This window comes from Carassius gibelio, chromosome A12 (assembly GCF_023724105.1).
Source record: "Carassius gibelio isolate Cgi1373 ecotype wild population from Czech Republic chromosome A12, carGib1.2-hapl.c, whole genome shotgun sequence".
Taxonomy (NCBI): Eukaryota; Metazoa; Chordata; class Actinopteri; order Cypriniformes; family Cyprinidae; genus Carassius; species Carassius gibelio.
In genome coordinates this window covers 14,883,839-14,901,691 of record NC_068382.1, presented here as the reverse complement: position 1 = coordinate 14,901,691, position 17,853 = coordinate 14,883,839, and the positions used below count along the sequence as shown (strand labels likewise).

Below are 17,853 nucleotides of genomic sequence, written 5' to 3'. Positions count from 1 at the left end.
AGGCCTCCTCTGGTGACAGGGGAGAAATCCTGACCTCAATAAATTTATGGTTTGTTTAATTTCAGTAAGTGCATCAAAAAACTAAATACAAAAATGTATAAAAAAATGTATCACAGCTCTTGTGAATAGTGCATATGGGATTCTCAAAGCAAAGTTTTTTTTTTTTCACTCTGACAACCGGATTAATGGCTAGTCTTAAAAGTTTGCTTTGCCTTGACATGGATAAATTACATTCTAAAATATATAAAAATACAAAACATTTATTTCGAATTGTAATAATATTTCACAAAATTAAAAATAAATGCTGAGAATGATGAAAATAATTAGGAACAATGCTAATACGTGAAGAAACCCATTAAAAGCTCACAAGGTCCAGTAAGCTGTTTTCACCCATCATTAGTAACTGTTAAACAGAGACAGGCGTATTAAATGGAGGCCTTTCCAGAAACTCATATTGTGTTAGTAATGCCTGTATTGCAGCCAGACCCTCAGCACCAGAACAGCAGACAAGAGAGAAATGCTATCGACCGGCATTGTTGTATCGCTCCACCGAGGTCGACTTTTGGTGCCAGGCTCAATTAAGCCTTGCTGAGGTAGAGAACTAAAACAATAGGAATAGTGGGTGCACACAGATGCCCATTCTGATAATTTAACTTAAGTGTGTGTGTGTGCTCACGCTTGAGGTCACTTAAAATGACAACAACAGGCCAGGAGTTTCCAGCAGTTTAATGAACTAATGCTATTGGCTGGTGCAGTGCAGTGCAAGAACTGTGTCAGAAGCTTTCTGATTCTCTTGATCCACAAGGTGCTTTGGGAAAAATAAACAGCAGGAGGTGGAAAGGCAAAGAACAGATCTGGAGACAGTGACCCTTCACTGACAAGGAAAGATTTAGAGAAGACATAGGGAAGGGTATTCAATGTGTTTTGGGACTACATGGCAAAATATTGGCACAAGCTGTTGGAAACAGGACTATAACACACTCTGTGGACAATGGACTTGAAAGGGAAAAGGAAGTTAGATTACGCCTGGCTGTGAATGATATCACATGAGAAATTGAGATTGTGTGATTAAAGTTATACAGTTGCTGTGGACAAATTAACGTATCATACAAGCGTCAATTTTTTTGTAACACCACACTAATCACTGCCTGTAGAGGTGTAGAATAATTTCTGGAGCATAAACATCCAAAGCTTTAAAATGGTAAATTGCACCTAAGCAGCAAAATCCTTTGAAGAGGTTGTAAATAGCACAGGTTTTGGACAGAAATTCCACTAAGACGGCAAAGCCAAGAGCATTTTCATTTCATGTTGTTTTTCCTGCAGATCCCCCCTGAGTTTTTCAAACCCACAAGCCACCTTTCCAAAATTCTTTCAGGCTCAGGAGGAAAACCTACAGCCAAGAATAAGCAGAAGGAACGAGCGAAAGAATGGAAGTATATATTTTGTACATACTCAAAAGCAAACACTCTATGGGTAGTACGAGAACTGTTGGAGAATGTGACTAAAACACATCTCCTTTGGAGCCAGGGCATAACCATCATCATTTCAGGAAATAATCATCATATTTGAAGGGGTTTGTTTAGTTTGGCAACAAGGTCAGAGGCCGAACAAACACACGGGAAGTTGAGCTCCCTGCCTGGCCGAACCAGTATAACGGCTTAAATGTGGTTAATACCAAGTCAGCATATTAGACTGATTTCTGAAGGATCATGCATTTTAAACTCCACAAGCTACTTTGTTGTATTTACAGACACATACAAACAATAAAAAAGTACCTTTTAGGGGGCACAAATGCAGCTCTGCAAGTCCTGAGCTGTCATTGTGTATATATTGGGACTGTAAGACCCCTTATGAGGTATAAAGAGAAATGACTGAGCTGATAAACGATCGCAAACTGTTTGATGCCACATGATACAAGCTCTTAAACTCCAAATGTCTTTCAGCTGTTTGGATAAAGACACATCTAAGCAGCTCTGGGTGGGATTTCACCTGTGTAATTGCATAAGGATATTGAGTTCTTACTTTATCACTCCATCCTTTGCCTGTCTTAAGGAGCCCATGACCTTCCTCATGTTCTCATACAGCCACTGAAGTTCAAATTCAGTTCAGAAGGCTTAAAGGTGACAAAACTGTCCAGTTATCTGGCTCTCGGTAGTAGGGGTAAAGTTAAGAGAAATGGTTTCCACTATACCCTTTGACCTCTAACCTCATCAAGTTGCTCGCGTAATGAACATTAAACCAACTAACTAGCACTCCCAGGAGAATTTACACTCTTTCATCTTCTACCACTATAGCTTTCTTCCCTTGCTACTAATCGTCCTGTGATACAGTCTCAAAACACTTATTTCCTCTCTGTTTGCCAACACTCTACAACTTTTTTCCATCAGCTCACTATCTGTTTCCTGCCCTCCACACCGAAGTGCATAGTTCTCCACCTTTCCCATGTCCAGTTTATTATGAAAGCCATCCTTATATTGAGATATGGTCTCAATGACGAGAAGTCGCAACTGTAAGATAGAAGTTAACGCTGCAAGATATCAAGTCTCATTGTGAGCCAAAATGAACTGAAGTCACAATTATGAGAAATAAAGATGCAATTGTGTGAAACAAAAGAGATTTTAGGTTACGTTGGGGCAAGTCTCACTGAGAAATTAGTCATAATTACGAGGGAATGGTGCTCCAATCAGGAGAAATAAAGTTATTATTTTGAGAAAGTCACACTGTGGTTATAGTCACATTTACGAGATTAAGTCCCAGTTATGAGAAATTAAATCACAATTCAGATACATACAGTTTTGAGAAATAAAACTCATTTGTTCACTCTGTGGCAGAAACAACGGAAAGCCTGTTTCCGCCACGGAATAAAAAATACAAATAAAAAAAGGTTATTGTGACTTTTTATATAAACGGTTGCGAGATATAAAGTCAGAATTGCGAGACAGTGATAATATAGTGATATAAAGTCTATATAGTCTATAAAGTCTATTTTGGGGGGGGGGGGGTCTGGCATGGTCTCACAATTCCGACTTTATTTCTCAGATTTCCATAGTTTTCTCACAATTTACTGACTTTTTAACTCGCATTTGGGAGTTTATATCATGCAATTCTAAGAAGAAAAAAAGTCAGAATTGTGAGTTTGTGTCACACAATTATGAGGAAAAAGAATTGTGAGATTACGGGATTCAATAAGAAACAGGCTTCTGTCATTTATGAAACATTCAGACACTTTTTTTTTTATTATTATTAGTATTGAGAAAATTTTAATTACAACCCAAAAAGAAACAAACAGTAATGGTCTGAACGTTACTTTGTTTTAATATCTTATAAAACATTATTTATTTTACGGTGACCGTTTATATGTTTTAATATTTTATAAACAATTATTTAGTTTACGGTGACTTTATACTTTTTGCACTTCTCACAACACCATGATACTGATGTAAAAACATGACCTCTGATTCTACATAGAGACATAGGCCCTTGTATTGATCTGGCAACTCAGAAAAGATGGAGCTTGTGTAACAAACACAACTGTTCCATGCAAGCTGTTTAGTGTTCAGAGGTTCTGCTCCACTTCTCCGGAAACCATAATGATTGTTGTTATCAGATCAACCATTAAACTCCTTTTTTCTAGGAGTCAGAGACCGCAGTGGACCTCTTCTTCCTATGTTATATCATGTTGGCATCTACAAAGTTTGTCTTTCATGTGAAATACTGGGGTAGAACGGAAACTGAGCTTATTTGTATTTTTTTTTTACATTTCTTAAAAGACTCGCAGATTCTGACTGTAGAAATATATTAACTTCCTGTTAGTTCCACTCTTTGGGCATGTTGGTCATTTAAATTGGTTCTTCACAAGACTTTTCCTGTGTTCTTCCGGGGGGAGTGAAGTTTATTCATATCACCTACTAGAGTTTGCACTTCCTTTCTTTGCAACAGTTTCACCACCTTTAATCTTCAGAGAGTCTAACAGGTTCTTTATTCTTGAACTAGCCGGTTCCAGTTTTCTCTTCCTGCGATTTTTCACCCCTGCTCCTGAGGTGACTGAAGGAACGAGAAGTGCGGCGAACCCCCATGGTGAGTCCGAACTCTGGTTAAGATTTTCCTTCTGCTGGAGAAGCCAAGCACTTTCGCGACAAAGTGCCACGAAACGTTCTAGCTGTGTTGCATTAACATTCTTGCTAATGTTTAGAGTGGTTTCAAATGGATTCTGGATATACAAAGCTGTCGTTTCCGGTTTGGTCTGCTCCTTTCCCTGGTGAAAGAGATATAAAGCAGGATATTTAAGCATTCAGACACTTAAAGGTACAGTATGCATCAGCATTTGCACTCAATTTGTTATAATGATCATTTAATGCACAAAAACAACATGTGCACAAATACTGTACATGTGGAAGAATTGACAATAAGGCAGACTTGACTGAATATGTTTTTTTTTTCATCAGCTTCATTTAAATCTCAGAGTCTCTCAAATGTGTATTTAATAAACTTCCTATAATACTTTGCTAATGCGTTGGTTGAATTGTTTTCCTAAATCTTTGTTTATGGCAGCAGAACATCTCACAGGTCAAGGGAGCTGAACAGATTTGATTGCAACTGCACATCTGTGTCCACTGCAGACAGACACTTTCTTTGAATTGACTACATATACACTGCCCTCTGGTGGGCGTTTGTGGAGGGTCTGCTAAGACGTCAGAGGTGTCTTTTGGGAGATTGCACATGGATGCTCTGGCGTTGGTGGATGACTCACCTTCCTGATATTGATCGATGCCTTGTTGAAAGGAAAATTGCCATAAAACTCGAAGAATTCCTGCAATAGTTTCTCTTTGGATGAAAAATGAAAACAGAAAAATAAACAGCAGTGTCCTTAACGTCCAATAAAAATTGAATGCATCACAAAAGCAATACAGAAATGAGCTATCTGCCCACAGATGAAAAGGTAAAACCTTTCATTAAGTTTGTGTAAATTATGAAAACAATCCATGCGCTCCACTCACCTAATGTGTCTGTGTTCTGCTGCAGTGTAATCTTGCTAAGGTCACTGACAATAGTGCAGTCATTACCCTCAATGACACACTTATCTGATGGTCCTGGAAAGTGCACACACACAAAGCATAAATATAATTTGAGCAGCCTCCATATAGTAATGGATTCTGTATCACTATTGTGGCATCACTGTCCTTGACCCTGGTAGACCAGAAAAAGGCAATTATTTTTGCGCGTTTAGACACATTAGATACATCATAGACAATAAGACAGTCTAAAGTATTTTGCACACTCACACACACATATACATATATGTGTGTGTTATAATGTGTAAGAAAGTAAGCTCTTATACTTACCAAGGTTGCATTTATTTTATCAAAAACAGTAAAAAATATTTTAATCCTATTTTAATATATGTTAGAATGTAATTTATTTACACGAAGGCAATGCTGAATTATCAGCAGCCATTACTCCAGTCTTTAGTGTCTCATGATCGTTCAGAAATCATTCTTACATAATAAGAAATATTTATTATTTATTATTATTACTCTCGAAAATGGTGGTGCTCCTTAATTTTCTTTTTCTTTTTTGTGGAAACCTTAATAAATAGTTTTCAGAAATGAATAAAAACATCAAAAGAACAGCATTTATTTGAAATAAAAATCATTTTAATAGTGTAAAAATATTTACTGTAACTTTTGATTAATTTAATGTATCAAGTTAAATTGTAGGGTCACATGAAAAGAAAGTATGCACAGTTTTCTAGAGTAAGGGGACACCACAATGACTTTTTGATTATTATATATATATATATCTGTAAAAGGACATAACATAAGAGATCCTATTTCAGTCATAGCGGTTTTAACCAAATGTGTAGTTACTGTCTTTTGCCTTTGTATGGCAGTATTGTACAAAAGACAAGAAACTGCAGAGAAGCATGACTGTAGAAGTAGAATGGAGTATACCTGCCAGCTCCTTCAGTCGGTCCAGTGTGGGCAGTATGGGAGGACCCCTCTGCTGTAGAAAGAACACCACCATGACCGTTAAAGAGAAGTTGGTGATCCATGCTCCTGGAATACTGCTTGTGATGCTATGAACTCGAGCCCAGCACCGCACGCTGAACACCAGATGCCGAACACGAGGGTCCAGCTGGCCGTAGAGAAACAGCAGTTCTGAACTCTTCATTGCCACCCTTCACACAAGGACGTTAAATAAAACAAAACATGGGTTTAGGACTGGACTATCTGTTTGGTTAAAATATAATCATTTTTGGTAATTCTATCTGGTGCCACTAGGAGTGCACCACACCTTTATATGACTGTCTATCATATTTAAACTATGAAGTCAGTGTACACTGTAAACATCTGGGAATACCCCTCTCTAACCCACAGCTTGCCCCATGAGGGGTCCTAGCGCAACAAAAACTGCTTAGCAGATTTCTGTGCATTGCTGGTGTGTCACATTCTAAAACAGGAAGCATAAGAGTGACCTTTATTTTGGGGAAGTGTAAATGGGAGTGAAAAAATAAGCTGGCAGACCTTAACGCCCACAAAACAACCCTTTTAATGTCTTTGTATGGTACTTACAGAGATGAACCATTACTTTCCTTTTCAGCTTCTGAAGTCTTATTTCAAGATGCAGTTTGAGTATGGCTAATTATGTGACGCGTCATTCAGCAGACATTACCTACCTGTTATTTGCAGTGAGATCACACTGAAAGCCAGAGGGTTGGTGAGAAAAGCGGACAAGAGGACATCGAGCTTGGAGAATGTTCTGGACTCCCACACATCCAGGGCCAAACTGGTCTACACATTTCCCAATGACTGAGAGGATACTCTGGGTCACAGCCCGCTCTGATGCTCCTCTCTTCACCTGGTACTCCAGAGACAGTCCTGAGCCCTGTTTAAAACATTACAGCATGCACTAATCAATTAATTTTTAAAATATCCCTACTATTGTTCTAACCTTAATTATTTTTTTTATTATTATTATTAAAATTGACCGGAACATTGAAATATTTAGTCATGCAATTTAAATTTTTTTTTTATTTAAAGACATATGATGACAGCTATAATAGTACTATAAAAATAGTCATTCAAACATCTACTTTTTGTTCTATGGAATAAATAAAAAAATCCATAACTAGGCAAAAACAAAACAAATGAGATTTTGACTTTTTCATACTAAAGGGGTACTTTTAAAAAGACAGGTCGCCAAACTGTGAAAATACTGTGATAATTTACTCATCCTTATGTGATTCCAAAACTATATGACTGACTTTACTCTGCAGAACAATAAAAAAAAGAGATATTTTGATAAATGTTTCAGTGGTCTTTGTCTGATTTAGAAATCAAAACTGTTAGGTTACAAACATTCTTCAAAATATCTTCACATTCCAAGTCATTTGTATTGACACAAGGATAAGGAGGATGAGCAAAAGACAGAATTCTGGGTAAACTATCCCATTTAGATTTAATCTACATAAGCAGTCCACAGCATTGACCTTTTTCTGGCTTGTTGCATAGATGCCGTCGAGGTCCAGAATCATGTCAACATCACAGCCCAGTTTGCCAAAGCTGTTAACAGTGGAGCCGAAAGGCCTGATGATGCATTCTGGGAAATATGCACCAGCTATGTCTCGAAGTAGAGAACAAACAAGAAAGCGCAGGCTGACGTTCTCTTCTGTGAGCTCTAAGGTTTCTGTGAGACACTGCAGTTGCTCATCTATCTGTGAAAGAAAAGTGAAAAAAAGTTGCATATTTGAAGCTCCATCTAGCAAACATAAAATAGGAGCAGTCTCCCATTCCAATTTTTATCCTTTCCCATTAGCCTAATCATATGTCTTGGTTTTAAAAAAAGAATGTATCGCCAAGGGAAGTCTTACGCTGTTCTTTTCTGAGAGCAGTTGGCTGATTTCACTGATGGATGGAGGGGACTGCACTTTGAACTTCGGCATGGGATGATTGCTTGACTGACTGCCTGGCCATTTCAATGACAGCAGGCGAGATTTGAAAGGCACTGCAGCTTCATGCTCAACAGCTGGAATATTTGTGCTCTCCTTCAACGAGGCAATGCTCTCTCTGCTGGAGAATTCAACCACTGCATATGCTCCCTACAGAAACAGAATCACATGGTAAACTATAATTCAATTTCAGATTTTTGTGATCAAGCATCACACGATTTCTAGATATCAAACTTGTAACTGTATAGTTCAGCGACACTTACATAGCTATTGTAGAAGAAATGCTTGTTGATTGTCCCATGTTTAGACAGGTAATCTAAAAACTTATTTTCGTTGATCTTAGAAGGACAGCTGATCAAAACCGATCTTTCAGCTTGTTCTCTTCTCTCCTCTTGGATTGCTTGAAATGTTTTACTCTCCTTGGCTTTCGTGATTAGAACGAAAATGGGGCAAGACGAAAGAGGCTGGAGTTAGATTTTTTTTAACCATGATAAGACAACTTGGTATTTACTTTTAACATAAAATGTCAGATTAGAACACGTTTTTACAGCTGTCGTTCCCAATACTTAAATGAGATGACTTGGTAAAAGTCATGCCTATATATCTACATAAAAACCATGTTAAGTTACCGGCTCTCGCTGTCGTGTTCTCTGTCTGGGCTTTGACTGCCGACGCAGTTGAGGTGAATCTTCCTTGCGTTTGGGGTTCCAAACCAAAACAAAATCTATCAAGCAATCCTAAACCCCTGAAACGTAACCTACATACTGCAGAGGAGGCCGCCATTGTTGATTTGAGATGGGCGCATGCGTACACATTGCCTCTACGGTGGCTGTGAACGGACCTGCACTGCTGCGTTGCGAATTTGGAAAAAACTGAAAATGTCAAGCTACGACGGAAGCCCGGGGATCCTCAAATTGGAAAATACCTAAGTGAGAACACAGTTGGAGATTTTGACTCATTTCCGACTAACGTTACTTTGAATTAGTCCGCCAAAAGATTCGTTCACGGATTCATTTAGTAAATACTTTTTCTATATGAGTCACGTCAGTCGAGTAACGTTACATTTCATTCACAAGTGACATACGATTTACGAAAGATTCGTTCACTGACTCGTTCAGTGATCATTCATTTCTGCAAGTGTAACGTTACAAGTTGTGATGTTACTTAACTAAAACGATTTACGTATCTGAAAGATTCGTTTAAAACATCGATTCGTTCGTGAACAAAACGACACACATTCTGCTGCGGAGTCTGGACTTCACTAATTTGAATACACTTTTTGAGACCGACAAAGAGCAATAACGTTTTTAAGCTCATATATCAAAGGGCACAAGCGTGTGGGTGCTTCTTTATACCGGTTCATACTAGTTTAGCTTTTCTTTGCTACCGCAAGGTTGTTATAATTACAAGACTGTGCAACATTTTCTCTTGCGTATCATCATGAAGATGAAAGAGAATGACATCCTTCTTCTGCCACGGAACATTCTGATAGGGGACTGTGGCAAAATTAAAGCAGATACGTGACCTCTCAATGAGAAAATACCTCTCGCTGGAGAAAACGAAACCGCAGCTGACGTAGGCGCCGAGCGGAGGCGTAGCTCACACTCCTCTCGTCTTCGAGCGTCTGTCTCGGAGCTTCAGTTCAGCGGGACATGGACAACCAGTGAGCACGTGCCCTGCTCTTATCACACTGACCGAGAGGTAAGCAAACTACGGCTGTTTTAGAGTTTTATTATATATTTCGAGCAGCTATTACTAGTATGATAATTTGGAATGTAACGTTACACAGCAGAACAAGCAGGTTGGTTATTGGCAAGTGATGAAAACCTCGTCAGCTGCCTATTTCTAGTCAGTGTTTCTGAGCATCCGTATCGTTTAATAACGATAAATTATTATTGTTGTGGTTGTTGTCATCGTCGTTATACATGCTTTTATTTCAGATTAATTATGTATTAGGAGACGAGGTTGATGAGAATTTTTCAGCACTTTGTTGTTTGTGTCTGCCTGTGTAAAAATGGGGTTTGTGGGGGTATGTCAGAACAGACAGTCAAACCCACATTTCTTACCAATCTTATTTGTACTTGTGAGCTTCTGCTTAAGGACCTTCAAAAGATCTCCATGTTTCAATATAGGCTAAACTGTTTAACTTCCATTTGCTTTGAAGAAGAAAGCCCATCTTGGGGTTTCCCACCCTCTGAAAACCACCCTTCACTTGCAAGCAAAACAGAGCAAGCAAGCAGATCAGGAAACATACCTGACCTGACCACACTCTTAACATGCATGTATGCACTTGAAGTACATTAGTTAATGTCCTGTTTCTAACATTCTGTTGTAGGATTCAATCAAGGATGGCGTACGAGAATGAAAATGCGGGTATAGAACTGCTTCTTGCTCACATGAACATTGAAGACTTCATCCAAGAGGAAGATAATTTCTACTGTGTTGGCGAGGAGGTGGAATCGGGAGTTTCGTTTGAGGAAAGTTTCTCACAAGAAGATATGGATGAGACTGAGGAGACGCCACAGGATTTGAGCTCACATGTGCAAAATCCCGGAAAGGTCCGTTACGGGACAGCGTCCGACCTCCTGGACTTTGTAAATATGGTTTCAAACACACTGTCCTCCTCGCTCTTAGAGGTGGGAGAAGAAATGGGGGTTCTGCTCAACAAGGTAAGCTCTATTGGTGGTTATTTTGACAGATCCATAAGATATACAGCTGAGATAGACAGTATGATGTTAAAGCATTATGTAAAGTGAATGAATTCTCTACACTGTGCAATTGAAGGCTTATTCAAAGCAACTCATATCTGAACATAATATGTAAAGGAGGGTTTACTTGTTTTACAAGTTGTCATAGCCTTACTCATGATCGCCCTGCTTTGTTCCTGCAGACAGACATGGTCATTAAGGATGGGCATTATCGCATTGATTTGGACGTCCTTCTGTTTCCGTGGAAACTAACATACAAGCCCCCAGGCCCTGGATATGTTCCCAAAGGCTCATTTGGGAAGGTCCATCTGGCTCAGGACACCAAAACTCGGAAGCGAATGGCATGCAAACTAGTAAGTCGGGGAATCCAAAGCATGTTTGTTTAATGAATGTCAAATTTTTTTGTTTGTTTTTTTCATGCAAAGGTAGTTCATTCCACTAAGAGGTCTTAATGGACGTGACTTCCCTTCTGGGAATCCGTGTTCTTTTATGAGTAAAGCAAAAACATATTTTATACAGTTTGTTGGGTCCCACCTTATATTAAGTGGCCTTAATTACTATGTACTTACATTTAAATGAATCATTTGGTACAATGCACGTATTGTGTACATATACGTTTTTACATTGTACTTATATAAAAAAAATACCTGCATGTAATCACATCTGTAATTAATATCTGTAACTTTATTTATAATTACACTTTTGACCTATCGCTTACACCTTGAACCACCATTAAATCTACCCATTCCAAATCTGTCCCTAACCTTACCCATATCCCACCTCAATAGCAGCCAAAGTGTTTTGCAATACACTATGAACACAATAGGGGGAAAAAGAAGGATTTTGAGCATAAGATCAGTCATTAAATAAACATACACTCATCACGTGGAAATAGAAGACAGAAGACACATTATACTGCATGATGTGTCCTTGTGATGATCTTATGCACCAGCATGGGAGGCCAACAAGGCTTTATGTACAGTGGAAAAATAATGGCTCTGAAAAGAGAAACACTTCTTTTAGAAACTGTAGCAGCAAGAAGAGAATATTTTGAAATGGGGAAGAGCACTTTTTGGGAAATAACCCAGTTTCCTTAAAACGTTTAGAGGGTCAGTGTGCAGCATGCAGAGTTTGAACAGAAACCGAGAATGGCTGTACCGCACACAGGAAGCTGACAGGAACGCCCCTGTGGAAACATGCAGCCCACAGAGACAGTGTCTCAACTGTGTGGCACTGGCGGAGTGCAGGTGTCTAAAGTTTCAAAATTGTGGTCAGTTTAACCGGTTGTTGCTGACTTTTACAAAAATATTCACCCTCTTATTTTGGCCTTTAATGTTTTGATCAAATAATAATAATAGTAATAATAATTAGGGGTCAGTTGCCTGGTGTAATGAACTAATGTAACTGTTGTTTGATGCAGCATGTGGCGTCTTTGAATCGTTAATTTAACCGTTTTATTCATTACATCATTCACTCAAAAACAGTGAGACACTTAACTGCTGACTCAATGACAAAGACATTTTTTGTAACTAACACTGGCATATGCAAGAAAATCTGATTAAAAATTAATTTAACTTAATTAAATTAAATATTTTATCAAAAAAAAGTGCATTATTATATATTATTATATATTCATTGACGGAAATGTTGGTAGATTTCGTAAATACTGTTAATTATTTAAGTGGGCGTGGTTGTAATATTAAACACCCAAAACAGAGAAATATATAATCAACCTGGTGTATAAATAAATCCGTAATTACTTCGAGTTCAACACTTAGGGAATCAGTGTAGTAGTGTGATTTGTGTAATTAATATTGTGAATATAAATGGGGAAATGTGTAGATCATAAATAGAAAGACTGTAAATATATTATAGGGTTGCTTCCACCTTCTCTAAACCATCTGTATTTTCTCTTTCTTATTAAATTGTTTGCATATATGAATGATTTAATAGCATCTTTTATACCTATATGTATATTGAGCAAGCTCAATTTTGGTGCACTTCCATAATGTCTAAAATGTACTTTCTCTTCAGATTCCTGTGGAACATTTCAAGCATGCAGAGGTGGAAATCCAAGCCCGGTTCCAGCACGAGAACATAGCACAGCTGTATGGGGCCTTGCTGTGGGAACAGACCGTGCATTTGTTCATGGAAGCGGGTGAAGGCGGCTCGGTTCTAGAGAAGCTGGATAGCTGTGGTCCAATGAGAGAGTTTGAGATCATTTGGGTCTCTCAGCAGGTTTTGCGAGGCCTGGAGTACTTGCACTCTCACAAGATTATACACCACGACATCAAACGTAAGTGCTTTGGATTGCATCATAAAGGTTTTTTTTCTGACATATCACTGCAGCTTCCTGCCAAACTGTTTGTTTACGACCATTTTACCTCAGCTGCTCTGAACTGAATTTGCAAAACACATTTCAAAAGAAGGGTCAAAAGCAGTTCAGGACTTTTTTTTTTTCATTGCAAACCACACACACATACACACACACCAAACCACTGTTATTTCCCCCCCTAAATGCAACAAAGGTGCTTTGTAGGTAAATCAGATAATGACAATGTGGTCGAGGAAGGAATTTCGCTTATTTGACGGAACTTGAAATGAGGCCATCGAGAGGAAGCAGCACTGTAAAATGATTGACGGAACATTGGCCACAAGCTAGAGAAGCGTTTTAAGGCTAAGCCCTTCATAGATGAGGATCACAACATCATTTAATATGGTTGGGTTGTGGCCGACAGCATTCTGCTGCTGTTTAGTCATTCGCAGGAGTCAATCAGCGCTGCAGCTCATGACTTCTCAAGCGTCTGGAATTTCCAGTCAGGAGAGCCAGAGCAGGAAGAAGACTGTCAAATGTATTACTGTCAAGGGCTTATTCAACATGCCACCCTTCTAAATAATGCTTTTAGTAAGACTGAGAGAGTAATGTGAAGAGACAGTGAAATGGGTGACCAATCACGAGCCTGCTTTGTGGTTTTGAGGACTGGCTTTTTGACATTTGGCTTGGAGAGGAAACATGTTATTTCAAGTAGTGTGAAATATGGAGGGAGAGCAAGAAAAGGGGGTTTTGAGACTCCGGATGATCTGTTTTTCAACTGTTCAACCCTTCCCATGAGTAATGAGCTTACTCTGCTTCTGGAAAACAACACTTTGCTGCATTTGTCTCTCTGCGCAGCACAAACAAGAACTGAACAACCTATATTTTTCAGAATTAATTGTAACATCTCAAATATTGCTACACATTTTCCGAATGTTGTTTTTTTAGCTTTGATGTGTTTTAGAAATTATCTAAATTCAGTTTTTGTCCCTGCAGCCAGTAATATTGTGCTGATGTCTGCTAAAGCCGTGCTGGTGGATTTTGGGCTGACAGTACAGATGAAGGATGATGTATATATTCCTCGCGATTTACGTGGCACAGAGGTGAGTATTTTTGAGGTCACTTTGCACAGTTAAAGTCTGCCATAATTGTTCTGACTCTGTTGCGACTAAAGGTTAGTTTAGGCTATATATGAAAAAAAAACAATGAAGAATTAGATTTTGTTTCTGATGGTGCTGTTGGCAGAATTCCTTTGGAAAGTCATACATATACATTGTCTTATGGTACATTTTTTAAATAGTTAATGGTGATTCTGAAAGGAGATCTGAAAGGGCAGAAGGCACATACATGAACAGACACACTTTTCCCCCTTAGCTGACATTCTGTTCCCTAACAAACTCTGGGAAAGGCCCAAAAGGACACAAAAACACATGCACATTAGCTGCCTCAGTGTTGACTTTTTGCCCCATTTGGAAAGTCCAGCATGCCTTGTTGACCAGCACTAAAGATTCCCCAAATAGAATAATAAAGTTGTTTATTGTAAGGCAGTACAGTGAGCAGCTCACCAGAAGTTCATTTGACCATTTGCCTTTTACATCAGAAGTTGTTTTTCATATTTATATTATTCAGAGTGACTGAACAGTAGAAAGCAGCTAGTCCTGTATTTGATTCACAAAATTAAACAAGAAAAGTTGCTGCATATGTGAGTTCTGAGCTCACTGCTTCCATATTTCTTGTTTTTCCTTCTATACAGATGTATATGAGTCCAGAGCTAGTTTTATGTCGAGGACACAACACAAAGACCGACATCTACAGTCTGGGAACCACAATCATACACATGCTGAGTGGAAGTCCTCCATGGGTTAGGAGATATCCCAGAAGTGCCTATCCCTCATACCTTTACATAGTAAGTGTGATTCTTCACTCTTTTAATTGTATTTTGTATGTATGTGTTTTACTGTAGCAGTATAAGGAGAGTCCCTGAATGTGGGAAAACTTCACTGCATGAAAATGACTCTATACATTAACCTCAGAGCAAAACCCAGAAATGTCATGCAGGTTGATGTCATGATTTCATGACATAAGGGCCTCTATTAGCACATAATGTCTCATACTCAGTATCATTTTAATAATACAAATGATAATATTTTTGTATTATTATATTATTAGTATTATTTATTTTGCTTTTGCTCTTTTAATTTTCTTTTTATTTGTTTGTTTTATTTAAACCACTGAAAATGATGGTAATTATATACCATTGTAATAATAATTATAATAATTGTGTATAATATATTATAGAGCCGTTTTTCTTTATAGGTTTTTCCCCTTCTTTTAAGCTTCCCTTTTTCAGTTTAAACTACTGTAATGCAAATGATGCTAATTCTCTAACATTCTCTAAACCTTTTTTTGCCACTATAAAGCGAAGGATCTCAAGATACAACTTGTGATTGCAAGTTCTTCTTTCCATTGCGAGAAATTTCCAAATATCTCTTTTATTAAACAAAGAGGAAAAAGAAAGAGAAAAATCTCATATCAGCAATTTAAGCTTCCTCTATGTGTTGCAGATTAATTGTGTTTCAGTTTAAGAGCTGCCCGTGTAATGGAAGCAGACTGAAAGCTGGCTCTATAAGAAATAATTTTGCTAGACAGACATTTGCGTTCAACATTTGTACTGCAGTCCAACTGGTTTCATTTCCCTTTTCACGTACTACAGTTCCTTTTCATAGAAATGAATGTCATTTCATGTACTGTGTCTCTTTGCATGTGACTGCTTGCGAATGCACCCGTGCCACCATTGATTTTCATAATCTCTGTTTTTGCAGATCCACAAACAGGCCCCTCCTCTGGAGGACATACCTGAAAGCTGTAGCCCCGCGATGAGGAGACTCCTGGAGCACGCGCTCGATAGGGTCCCCGCGCGGAGGAGCTCTGCCACAGAATTACTGAACGAGGAGGCCCTCCATCCTTCTCGGGAGGACCAGCCACGCTGTTGGAGCCTGGACTCGGCACTGGAAGAAGGCACACATCCAATGCTGCGACAGCTCAGTCAGTTTTCAGACAGCACCCAAGGTATATCACACAACACACACACAGACATACAGTATACCATGTCAAATTTATTTAATTGCATGCTTGAGATCCTTTACTCATCTATTTTCAGATTCGTCCTTGTACACCGAGGATTCTGGGCACTCGAAGAAGAAAGGTTCCCTCCATATAGATCTGGGCGCCTTGGCTGGCTACTACAGTCTGGTTAGAGGGCCACCATCTTGTGAATATGGCTAGTTAAGGTGGATTTTTGCTAAAATCCACTGGATTACTTGTATAGTTTGCATTCATATATAAGCTGTAAGAATTGTGGAGCTAAACTCATCAATCTGATGATTGAGCATATATGGTCCCAAATGAGGACAGTCTACACAGATTGGATAGTGATTGGACGTGAAGAGAAGACGGTCCTGAGGTGTTTATATTGTTTGATGAACAGTTTGTGAGGAGTAGTTTTGTTAATGCAGTTCTTTGTCTGTGTTATGAGAACATGAATATATATGACAATATACTGTATTTGAAATGCATACTAGGGATGCAACAATATAAAAATCTGACCAATACAGATAAGCAGAAAAATATTTGTATATTATGACTGCTGAAAATAAATAGCTGAGTATATGTATGCACCTTTTTCTTTAAACAACAACAACGTTAAATTTATTTAGGCATCACATTATAAAGTATGAGAAATGCATATTCTACAGTATGAAAAATGCATATTATATAATATATATACTACAGCTAATTGCAGATCACCGTAGCTGTGCTAGGTGCATTGATTATGTATTCCATTTCTGATCACATAAGGGCAGGCCCTAATGATAGTAAATCTGTGCTTTAAAATATGTTGAAATATTCATTAAAATGATTATTATGCTAGATTATATTTGCTTAATGTTATTATTTTTTTTAGATTTTTGACCATAGCAGTGCTATGTACGTTAAAAACGTATTTATCTCCAGTGAACTACAAAGGCAGGCCTGTGTTATCTAAAACTTTATGCATTCTGACCTACATTTGTAGGTTTTATTATTTTTAATCACAATGTGTTGTGAGTCTTTTGAATTTGAATATTTGATCTCTTTAATAACACATTTCAGGAAATAACTTCAGGTTAATGTTTTAGATTCATGTATATTTGTAATCCCCATGTGAGTGCCTTGTCTTTAAATAGCTTTAGATCCCTTGATAATACAACCATTGAGAAAAAAAGACAAAAGAGCAGACTGCAGCAATTATTTTTCCCCTTCAGGAAGTGTTTTCGGATGATATGGAAAATCATCTCAGGGTTTTATTCCCATGGAATGTGTTTTTGTTGAGTAGTTGCAATGCAAGAGAATGAAATGTGCACTCAGACAAAAATAAAAAATGTAATAGATCCTCCAGATTAATGACAGTGTTCATAAAAAGTGACTTCATAAACATGCTGTGACAGCAAAGATGAACTGATCTTTTGTTGTCTGAACATCTGTATTGAAGAGCTCCAGTCTGCATATTCATGTCTAAAAAAACTACGTATTGCACATATTAGCTTATTTGTATTTGCTAAAATCAGCATATTTGTAGCTTTTCATGTGTTTAAACATTGCATAAATATATAAGGGCAGGATGCTGTCAATTTTGCTTGTATTTGTAATCTAAGGTTGTAATTTCAGATGAAAAAGGTAAAAAGACATTTGACTGTTCCAAGCAATAAACTGTTCTTGAGAAATGTCTTAGTCATTCTGGAAAGACCAGAAGGTCGGTGTGTGTGATAAATGATAGTATCACATAAGACTGCTGTCCATTTTGACAATACTTGGGGGAAGTTATAAAATAAAATAAAAAATTC

At 38.0% G+C, this 17,853-nt stretch overlaps 2 protein-coding genes across 2 annotated transcripts; one reads left to right on the top strand and one right to left on the bottom strand.

Annotated features, from left to right (window-relative positions):
- Nucleotides 1-3,375: 3,375 nt before the first annotated feature.
- On the bottom strand, nt 3,376-8,871 carry mtpap (mitochondrial poly(A) polymerase). Its single transcript, XM_052611429.1, has 9 exons — nt 8,578-8,871; nt 8,212-8,372; nt 7,871-8,098; nt 7,490-7,714; nt 6,677-6,885; nt 5,952-6,178; nt 4,998-5,090; nt 4,751-4,824; nt 3,376-4,255 (listed from the first exon to the last, which is right to left on the bottom strand). Exons 1-9 carry the CDS (start codon nt 8,729-8,731, stop codon nt 3,902-3,904), a joined length of 1,725 nt encoding a protein of 574 aa, XP_052467389.1. The 5' UTR covers nt 8,732-8,871; the 3' UTR covers nt 3,376-3,901.
- An 85-nt stretch (nt 8,872-8,956) lies between these two features.
- Nucleotides 8,957-16,902, top strand: LOC128025254 (mitogen-activated protein kinase kinase kinase 8-like). Its single transcript, XM_052611430.1, has 8 exons — nt 8,957-9,649; nt 10,284-10,617; nt 10,839-11,009; nt 12,691-12,952; nt 13,967-14,073; nt 14,724-14,876; nt 15,793-16,039; nt 16,131-16,902. Exons 2-8 carry the CDS (start codon nt 10,297-10,299, stop codon nt 16,253-16,255), a joined length of 1,386 nt encoding a protein of 461 aa, XP_052467390.1. The 5' UTR covers nt 8,957-9,649; nt 10,284-10,296; the 3' UTR covers nt 16,256-16,902.
- Nucleotides 16,903-17,853: the final 951 nt, after the last annotated feature.

What these genes read in the sequence shown, in the direction of transcription:
- LOC128025254 (XM_052611430.1), top strand. Translation starts at nt 10,297, where the DNA reads ATGGCGTACGAGAATGAAAATGCGGGTATAGAACTGCTTCTTGCTCAC. An exon ending in TATACACCACGACATCAAAC is followed by an intron (nt 12,953 to 13,966) that starts GTAAGTGCTTTG and finishes TTGTCCCTGCAG; the next exon opens with CCAGTAATATTGTGCTGATG. An exon ending in ATCCCTCATACCTTTACATA is followed by an intron (nt 14,877 to 15,792) that starts GTAAGTGTGATT and finishes CTGTTTTTGCAG; the next exon opens with ATCCACAAACAGGCCCCTCC.
- mtpap (XM_052611429.1), bottom strand. Translation starts at nt 8,731, where the DNA reads ATGGCGGCCTCCTCTGCAGTATGTAGGTTACGTTTCAGGGGTTTAGGA. An exon ending in GAACACGACAGCGAGAGCCG is followed by an intron (nt 8,373 to 8,577) that starts GTAACTTAACAT and finishes TAATCACGAAAG; the next exon opens with CCAAGGAGAGTAAAACATTT. An exon ending in ATGCAACAAGCCAGAAAAAG is followed by an intron (nt 6,886 to 7,489) that starts GTCAATGCTGTG and finishes TGTTTTAAACAG; the next exon opens with GGCTCAGGACTGTCTCTGGA.